This window comes from Alosa sapidissima, chromosome 18 (genome assembly GCF_018492685.1).
Source record: "Alosa sapidissima isolate fAloSap1 chromosome 18, fAloSap1.pri, whole genome shotgun sequence".
NCBI lineage: Eukaryota > Metazoa > Chordata > Actinopteri > Clupeiformes > Clupeidae > Alosa > Alosa sapidissima.
Window position 1 is genome coordinate 29749656 of NC_055974.1, and position 10000 is coordinate 29759655.

General features: G+C 43.1%; 1 protein-coding gene across 3 annotated transcripts in view; it reads left to right on the forward strand.

The window, feature by feature from the left end:
- The window catches only part of dock11 (dedicator of cytokinesis 11), a 167420-nt gene that overhangs the window by 110436 nt on the left and 46984 nt on the right, over positions 1-10000 (forward strand). For all 3 annotated transcript variants that reach the window (XM_042069980.1, XM_042069977.1, XM_042069978.1), the window contains 2 exons: positions 6051-6166; positions 6419-6556. In XM_042069980.1, coding sequence (XP_041925914.1) covers positions 6051-6166; positions 6419-6556 — 254 coding nt within the window. The remainder of the gene's footprint in view (positions 1-6050; positions 6167-6418; positions 6557-10000) is intronic.

Sequence of the window (10000 nt, forward strand, 5' to 3'; positions counted from 1 at the left end):
GTGTTTCACACGTATTTTAACTTCCCCCGCTGTCTTGCCGTTTTAATGTTTTCCCGTAGAATATCCCATATTTTAATACTCTCATAACAGTCCTGCCATCGGGCCTGTCTCTGTGTTGTCCTGTTGCTACCCCTCCAACGAACTTAGCGAACTTAGAGTGATGTTAACCTATTTAAGTTTCATTGGCGCTTGCATGTTCGGCCTTATGTCTACGTGCGCACCTGAGGCTACTCAGCTACTAGAGAAAGAATTTCCCCTGTTTGTATGTTCACTCCAAGTTGGCCTATAACTTACCAACTCTGCACTGTAGACCCTAACTGGCTATTTATATTTTTCTGTGAAATAAGCAAATGTGCAAATTTGTTCAACTTTATGAAGCAGAATTACGCACTAGGCTACTTGGAACATAACACATTTGACAAAGGAATATTAACTTTCAGTGTTTTACGATGTCTTTGTCATGGGGAAGTTTTTTCCCCCATGCATTTATTCTAGGCTACTGTCAGTGACTGCCGTGAGAGAAGCGGGTTCTGTGTTTCGTTCATGTCAGTGACTGACGCGAGAGAAGCGGGGTCTGTGTTGCGTTGCGTTAATTTATTTTCAATTGGGCATGCCGTGCCGTGTCGTCCACAGCTCAGTTCTGACAAAGCCGAATTTACTCCTTTTGAAACAATGAGTGCGCGCGTTTGTATGGTTATATTGCTTGACAGGGGGGGATCCCAAGCAGCTTTCAGCCATAAGGCTATGAGAACATTTCCTAATTCACCCGACACTAATATTCAAAATGTTGAAAACTATTTCGGCATAGCCTATAAGCAGTTTAATTAAATGTAATGTTAGTTGTAAACAAACGGGCTACTTGGTGAGGCTTGGCCTCACAGATGCGCCCGTGCCTTAGATGGCAAAAAAAAAATCTTCACGATATAGGCCTATTAACTGACCGATTCACGTTGACTGGGGGGCAGGGGGGGCATCAGACATTTGTGCCAAGTTAATCCGGCCCTGCCCCAACAAATCACACCTTCCCACCAGCTGTGACAGCTTAAAAGAAGTCGAGAGGACTCCTAACTCACAGACCTATTCACAAACCGGTTTTGTGGCATTTCACCTGTTTTGAAATCCTATGCGGCTACAGGAGCTTCCAATCGTGAGGAAGCAATTTTGCATTGTAGGCATAACTAACATGCAATAACGCCACCAACAACAACCAAAACTAGGCTACTCATTGTCAACATGTAAATTAAATGTAACATTATTGTGAATCAAATTAAAATGTTCTCTTTTGCAAACGTAGGCATAGGCATAGTAACAGATTAATTAAATAATATTACAAAGATACTACATCAATCCGTATGTTTCATTAGGCTACTAAGCTATTTGTTTTGCCTTACTCTTGATTCATTTAGGCTAGGCCTTTTTATTCAGTTATTCATCATCTTCCGTCCTTGTGTAGCGCACTCATTCTCAGACCTGTCACCTGCCACTCATCGTAAGGGAGGTGTTTGGAATCATTCCCGTGTTACAATCATCAGCCAATCAAGGTGGTCACTTCAGTCAAGCTCGTGCATTAACGTCATCCATATCAACAAAGACTCACTCACTCTTAGACTGTTAGTCAAAAATTCTAGAGCGCTCAGCTCCAGAATCTGTTCAGGAGTTGTCATTTTCCCTTACTAAGAGTAGGTCTGAAAGGCTTTGTGAATAACTTAATAAGAGAAACTCCTATAGCTAAAAATCTTTTATTGCTATTTAGGAGTAGCCTACTCCTAGTGGTAAGATAAAAGGCTTTGTGAATATGGCCTCTGGTGTCTAACCCAATGCATAGCCCATTTACACAAAATAATGGTCGAATATTAGGCTACTGATGATCATTGTTATTTAAGAACATGCAGGGCACCAAAAACATCTTGCTCGTAAAAAATCATCATACCGCACATTGTGGCGGGTCTGTTATTTAACCTACTTAGCCTACTGTAGGCAGCGCAAACCACAGACATTTATTTTGGGCAAGCCTGCATTCGAGGCAGGCCTTCTGTTGAAGAATTTTATATAAAGCCTGCGCTAACAGTAATCCTCCTGCCCCCGATACCACAGCTGTGGATAGTGTGGAATGTTCAAGTAATAACACAATCCAATGTGTGTCTCAATTGTCCCCCGCTGACCACCTCACACATTTCTCTAGATTTTGCAACCTTACATGACACAATGCCATAAAATTCCAGTTTTTAGGACACAGAATAATGTTTGTAATGATACCAGTTAGACGTTCAACAGTAACATTAGTGTAATGAGCTATTCATTGTCGAAGGTGCATGGTGAAGTGAAATTCTTACTTTGGAAAATAAACATTTGCCGATATCATTGGATAGAGAATAGGCCTAGGCCTACTTGTTTATTTTTATACGTAGGCTAGCCTACAATGGCCAGTTCAGACAAAGCCGAAATTACTCATTTTGAAACATTTGTATGGTTATATTGCTTGATTTAAATCCCAGAGAGTAGGCTAGGCTACCGCACCCCACAGTGATGGGCCTAGCGGTCTTACGCGTTCAGTGTGGGGTATAAACAAGCTGAGAATTTAGCGGTGTCACGTCTGCCTGTCACAGACGTGGGGAGCTGAAGCTTGGGATACAGTTACTACAGTAACAGTATTTTATTTTACTTCTTATGGAATATTTTTTTTTTCACTTTTATAAATGCTTTGTTTGAATGCTAGTAGGCTAGTTGATTATAAAGGCAACTTTCTGTTGCAATATTCTGTGTGTTCTGGACTGCAGGTAACTTGCCAGTGGTTCTCAGAGCCAGTGGTTCTCAAACTTTTTCTTTCATTCCCCACTTTGATCAAGGAGGCATTGACTGATGATAGTGGAGATAACGTGTTATCCTGAGGCCTTTGCAAGTCAGCATCTCCGACGGTAGTCTACCCTATTAAAAATATAAGTTTTCGATGTCCCAAACGGAGAGCCATACTTTATTATTTTAACGATCTCTATGCTACTCACCAATGTGTAGGCATGGGAACATGATGAAGTATCCAACTGTCGTGTGTTAAATTATTGTGATTACGAGCCAGTGGTTTTCAAACATTATGCGTGACTCGGACATCTATGCAACAGACTCATATCGTCCTCGCATTCGCAAAATGAGGACATACAGACTGCTCAGATAACAGGTGTACCTCCAGTTATGCACGGTTTTAGTCAAGTCATTTAAATGTGCTGGTGAAACAGTTGTAAAAAAAAATCGGTCGGTCTTAACGCAAGTTTACAACCGGCAAGTCGGTCGGACTAAAAGGGGAAAAAAATAAATATTTGGGTCGGTTCTAAATTAACAGGGTCTGTCGGTTTACGGCAAACGAAAACATTTTTAAGGATGGCCTGGCAGTGTTTTTTTGCGCGTCTGCAGAAGTCAGCCAAATATGAATGTAATTCTGCGGCATAAAGCAGATGTATTTGTTTATTGTACAGAAAAATAAAAATGACATGTCAAGCAGTCAATTGACTATATTGCAGTCAAGAAGTAGGGCAAATTAATTTACGAAACCAAAACGTGGGTCATAGTTGTCTAAGCCTCTATTGCATAGCCTGTTAAAAACGTCGCCAGATAGTATTACATCGGCAACAACATTGTTTTCTGCAGAAGCCTACCCAAGGCTACAGATTAATTCTGAACAGTTATTTCTCTACTGGCTCAATAATCACACCACTGTTTTGATTTGCGTAGTTGCGTTACCCCCAACACTGACAATAATGTAGACAGCAAATTTCGATTTCGTCAAGCCTTAAGCCATACCCAAGTAGCCTAAATCGAGATAATGTTTAATAAGGCATGATTTATTTTGTTATTGAATTCGTAGGCTGGGATTACTCTCGGCAAGTCTCCTGCTTTTTCAGAAGGGGCGGCAGGCAGAGCGATGTACAGTAGCAGAGTGACGCACAGTGGCTGAAAGTGGTACTACAGCTTCACGCAGCTTCACGCCTTGTAATGCGCGACTGAAGTGGTCATTTGAAAGCGATGCCCACTGTACAGAAGCCTGCGCTCCCGCACCACCAGACTCACCAACAGCTTCATACACCAGGCTGTTAGGATGCTGAACTCTCTCCCCCCTCTCCCCCCTCCACCCTCATCTACATAACATCCTGGACTTTGGACCCACAATGGTTGCCTTGCACTACTCCACTTGCACTACTCCACTTGTACACTTGCACACTTTGCAACTTGTTGTTGTTGTCCTGTTGTCCTGAAAACACAACACTTCTGCTGCTCTTACATAACTTGCACCACTATGCCACTTGCTTACTTAGGTCAAACAGAACTACCTCAGCCAATTATTGGCCTGACTTTGCACTATTATATTGACTGTCTATGCACAATTGCACAATTTCAACCCAATTTTGCTGCTCTTATTTCTTCATTGTATGTGCCTTCTTATTTACTTTTTATTGTTTACTTGAATGTTATGTTTGTCTATGGACTTAATTGGTAAAATATGTATTGTCTTCACCGTGGGATAGTGAGAAACGTAATTTTGATCTCTTTGTATGTCTGGGCATATGAAGAAATTGACAATAAAGCAGACTTTGACTTTGACTAGGTGCCTTGCTAAAGGGCACTTCAGCCACTTACTGCTGGTCAGGGTTCGAACCGGCAACCCTCCGGTTACAAGTCCAAAGCGCTAACCAGTAGGCCACGGCTGCCCCTAACATGAACATGTTCTAGAGGTTGGTGTGTTTGAACATGTTCTATAGATTGGTGTGTATGAACATGTTCTAGAGGTTGGTGTGTTTGAACATGTTCTAGAGGTTGGTGTGTATGAACATGTTCTAGAAGTTGGTGTGTATGAACATATTGTTCTAGAGGTTGGTGTGGATGAACATATTGTTCTAGAGGTTGGTGTGTATGAACATGTTCTAGAGGTTGGTGTGTATGAACATGTTCTAGAGGTTGGTGTGTATGAACATATTGTTCTAGAGGTTGGTGTGTATGAACATGTTCTAGAGGTTGGTGTGTATGAACATATTGTTCTAGAGGTTGGTGTGTATGAACATATTGTTCTAGAGGTTGGTGTGTATGAACATGTTCTAGAGGTTGGTGTGTATGAATATGTTCTAGAGGTTGGTGTGTATGAATATGTTCATTGGCATTATTAGAATTAATATTTTCTTTCATGTCTTTATTGCTATACAGAGCGGCAGGTCTGTTGTGGTTAGCAAGAGGTGATACTACTGGTAAATAAACGGTCAAATAACGCAAGAGGTGATACTACTGGTAAATAAACGGTCAAATGACTGCATAGTGTTGTTTTCAGAGCAAGAGGTGATACTACTGGTAAATAAACGGTTAAAATTACGCAAGAGGTGATACTACTGGTAAATAAACGGTCAAATGACTACATAGTGTTGTTTTCAGAGCAAGAGGTGATACTTCTGGTAAATAAACGGTCAAATAACACAAGAGGTGATACCACTGGTAAATAAACGACCAAATGACTACATAGTGTTGTTTTCAGAGCAAGAAGTGATACTACTGGTAAATAAACGACCAAATGACTACATAGTGTTGTTTTCAGAGCAAGAGGTGATACTACTGGTAAATAAACGGTCAAATAACACAAGAGGTGATACCACTGGTAAATAAACGACCAAATGACTACATAGTGTTGTTTTCAGAGCAAGAAGTGATACTACTGGTAAATAAACGGTCAAATAACACTACATAATGTTGTTTTCAGAGAGAAATGGCATAGCCAAAGGAACAGGGCGCGTTCTGACACATAAGGAACTACTGTAACATGTACCCTGGCAAAGATGTGTGAAACGTTATGGTTGTCCCAGCTGAAGTACAGCCATCTCTGTGGTGGTGACAATGTCGTACATTTCTGTGAAATATAGTGAAACTCTGTGAAATGATGTGGTTGCCCCAGGTGAGGTATAGTCGTCTCCCTGTGACCGTGTCTACATGTTTGTCTACATGTACAAGTGTTGTGAAGTGTTGTACAGTGTTGAGAAATGTTGTGAAATGTTGTGTTGTGTCATGTGTGGTTGTCCCAGGTGCAGGCCTCTCTGAGGTGGAGATCAACCATCAGGCTCTCCTGGAGGGGAACATCTCCACCGAGGCATGCCTTACTGTACTGGACATCCTGTCAGCCTTCACACACCACTTTAAGGTAAACACACACACACACACACACACACACACACACACACACACACACACACACCCACACACATTTACACACACACACACACATATACATGCACGCACACACACACACACACATTGATTGATTGAATCATTAATATGTAGTAATTGATTCATGATGAGGTATTGATTGATTGATGGATTGATTGATTGATATGTAGTAATTGATTGATTGATTGATTGATATGTAGTAATTGATTAATTGATTGATGGGCAGAGTCAGCTGCTGGACAGTGATGGGCACAACCCTCTGATGATGAGGGTCTTTGACGTCTACCTCACCTTTCTCAGAGTGGGCCAATCAGAGAGCTCGCTCAAGCACGTCTTTGCCTCCCTCAGGGCCTTCATTAGCAAGGTATGCACACACACACACACACACACACACACACACACACAATCACTATAACACACACACACACACACACACACACACACACACACACACACAGAAGAGCACAGCATGAGGAGAGAGTGCACGTGGTGGTGAGGAGAGAGTGCACGTGGTGGTGAGGAGAGAGTGCACGTGGTGGTGAGGAGAGAGTGCACGTGGTGGTGAAGGGGTACAGACGTAAAGGGAAATAATGCAGCACAGGGAGGATGTGGGCTAGGGTCCCAGAGGAAGTGGGCTAGGGTCCCAGAGGAGGTGGGCTAGGGTCCCAGAGGAGGTGGGCTAGGGTCCCAGAGGATGTGGGCTAGGGTCCCAGAGGAGGTGGGCTAGGGTCTCAGAGGAGGTGGGCTAGGGTCCCAGAGGAGGTGGGCTAGGGTCCCAGAGGAGGTGGGTCCCAGAGGAAGTGGGCTAGGGTCCCAGAGGAGGTGGGCTAGGGTCCCAGAGGAGGTGGGCTAGGGTCCCAGAGGAGGTGGGCTAGGGTCCCAGAGGAGGTGGGTCCCAGAGGAAGTGGGCTAGGGTCCCAGAGGAGGTGGGCTAGGGTCCCAGAGGATGTGGGCTAGGGTCCCAGAGGAGGTGGGCTAGGGTCCCAGAGGAGGTGGGCTAGGGTCCCAGAGGAAGTGGGCTAGGGTCCCAGAGGAGGTGGGTCCCAGAGGAAGTGGGCTAGGGTCTTGAGCTGTATACTAGCATCATGCAACTGCTTGAGGTTGGAGATGTGGGCCATGTTTTCTGTGGATACAGTGTTTTCCACAGAATTGGAAGGAAGGAAAGGCTGCGTGCGTAAAAAGCGCAGCTCAATGGCAATGCAAGGATTTGATCTTATATTTAATTTAAATTAAATTAAATTAAACATAGACAATCCTGCAACAATGAGGTTTGCAACTTTGAGGTTGCATTTTTTTTTTTCCACAGTGGGTTGTTGCATAACAGCCTGTTTTTTTGTGTTTTAACTCTCCCTACATTGGAGGTGAAATTGCCTTACATAGCAAAGGCATGTAACTACACATTATACTAGATTAGATTCAACTTTATACAAGTAGAGTACAAGTAGAGAGACAATGAAATGTAGTTAGTGTCTAACCAGAAGTGCAATAAAGCAGTAAAAAAAGTGCAATATGAACAGTATAGATCGGTAGTGCAGTGTAAACAGTAGCGAGGCGGTTAGCCAATGAAAGTACATCCTCGGTAAACAAGTTCTCTCCTTTGCTCTGGTCTTGCTCTGGTGGGCAGCCGTGGCCCACTGGTTAGCACTCTGGACTTGTAACCGGAGGGTTGCCGGTTCGAGCCCCGACCAGTGGGTCGCGGCTGAAGTGCCCTTGAGCAAGGCACCTAACCCCTCACTGCTCCCCGAGCGCCGCCGTTGAAGCAGGCAAGCACTCACTGCGCCGGGATTAGTGTGTGCTTCACCTCACTGTGTTCACTGTGTGCTGAGTGTGTTTCACTAATTCACCGATTGGGTTAAATGCAGAGACCAAATTTCCCTCACGGGATCAAACAATTATATATACTTATATACTTATACTTCCGGAAATTTCCAGCTTTCCAGAAATAGTTGTTCGGTTTAATGGAATTATATAAGCTATACTGTATAGTGGTGGGGCAGTTAAGTTTAGAAGTTCGCCACTGCACCCTATCAAAAAGACCTTGTTGGCGACTTGAACCAAGACAGAAGGGTGCTTTGGAGGAATATGTCAGTGATTCAATAAAAGATGTTAAAAAGCCTTGCATCGATTAACAGTAGGCTATACGTGTTAAGTAGGCTACCTCAACTTTAGTAGTGTATTTTAAATAAAAAAAATGCTACAAGGCGACGAGGATGGGCTAGACCTGCAAGCGTATTCGCGTCGCAATAATGGACACGTACCGTAACATTATAAGAGCAGAATAACTGGATATGCAGTAGGGGGGTAAAGATTAACCGTTACGTATCGGTATCCGTTTTTAACGTGTAAGATACGGCTACATCGATACGATAAATCCTATATTTGTCATCAGACGACAGGTTAGTGCAGTAGGAGAAGTAGGCTAGCCTGTACTGCGCCACTAAAACCTCCTCTCCATAAAGGTGATAAGCTATTAAGGCTTATTATAAACCTGTAATATTTACATTAAACTAGTGTTGAAAATCAGTCCATGGGATTGGGGGAGTGGGGTTGGTTGGTGCAGAGGGGGCACAGATGACTTCCAGAACGGGCCGGGCCCCCCAAAGCCCCCCACCCCCACACTCTCGTGGTTACTGGTTTTACTGTGCGTTTGTGCATTTTGGCATACATGCTGGACGTGACATTGGGGGTGTGGCTGCATCGTCCATTCTACTTTTGAGTTCGAAGTTCGAGATTGAGATGTAATTTCGATCGATTTCTATATAAAATCAAAATCGTGCCACCCCTAGTATGTACATTTGATAAATATTAAAATAATACTATGGGTAGGATAGGGTAGTCCCACCCTTCATCCGTACACAAGACACATTACTAAGTCCTGATACGAGCTAAAGATTTCTGAAGAATTCACTCAGGCCAGCTGTGCTCAAGATGAGCACACAAGCCCCCTTCTGGCCACAAGCATTCCCCCCCCCCATCCTGGGTGTGTGTGTGTGTGTGTGTGTGTGTGTGTGTGTGTGTGTGTGTGTGTGTGTGTGTGTGTGTGTTTTGAGTCTTGAATCTAATATCTGTGTGGGAGAGAGAAAGTATAAGTTACTCAAACTGTGCCTCAGGAGGCATATATCTCAGTGTCACCATCTGTGTGTGTGTGTTCGTGTGTGTGTGAGTGTGTGTGTGTGTGTGTGTGTGTGTGTGTTCATCAGATGGAGTCAATACAGACCTCAGTAACCACAACAAACTGATCTCCATGAATTCTGTCACTCCCCAGTGTCTGAACCAAACATTAGTGTGTGTGTCTAATGTGTGTGTTTGTGTGGACAAAACATTAGTCTGTCAGTCATTAGTGTGTTAGTCTGACACTGGAGTTCATTACGTATGCAGAAAGATCAGATTAGATTAGATTCAACTTTACTGTCATTGTGCAATGTGATATACACATTATAGGCAGGTGGTGCATAGACAGGACAAGAAATATGGTGCAGTGTAGACAGCAGTATACACTCGGTTTACAGAACGTGGTTTAGAGTAATATAAATGAAAGGTAACACTATTTTAATGTGTCGCTGTTACAGTGTACTTACCTAATTAGGTACAATGGTACAACCTGTGTAACAACATGTACTATCAGGTACTATCATTGTACTTGCATAATGTATTTGTGGGTACCTACAGTACATATAGTTGTTACATTGTAATACTGAGTGCTTTTACAAAACTTTGCCAATTTGCCTAAATTTTCATCAGAGGCAAAGAGCTGACCTGAGACCTGCTGGATGGGGTAAATCGGGTCATGATAGATTTGATATACAAA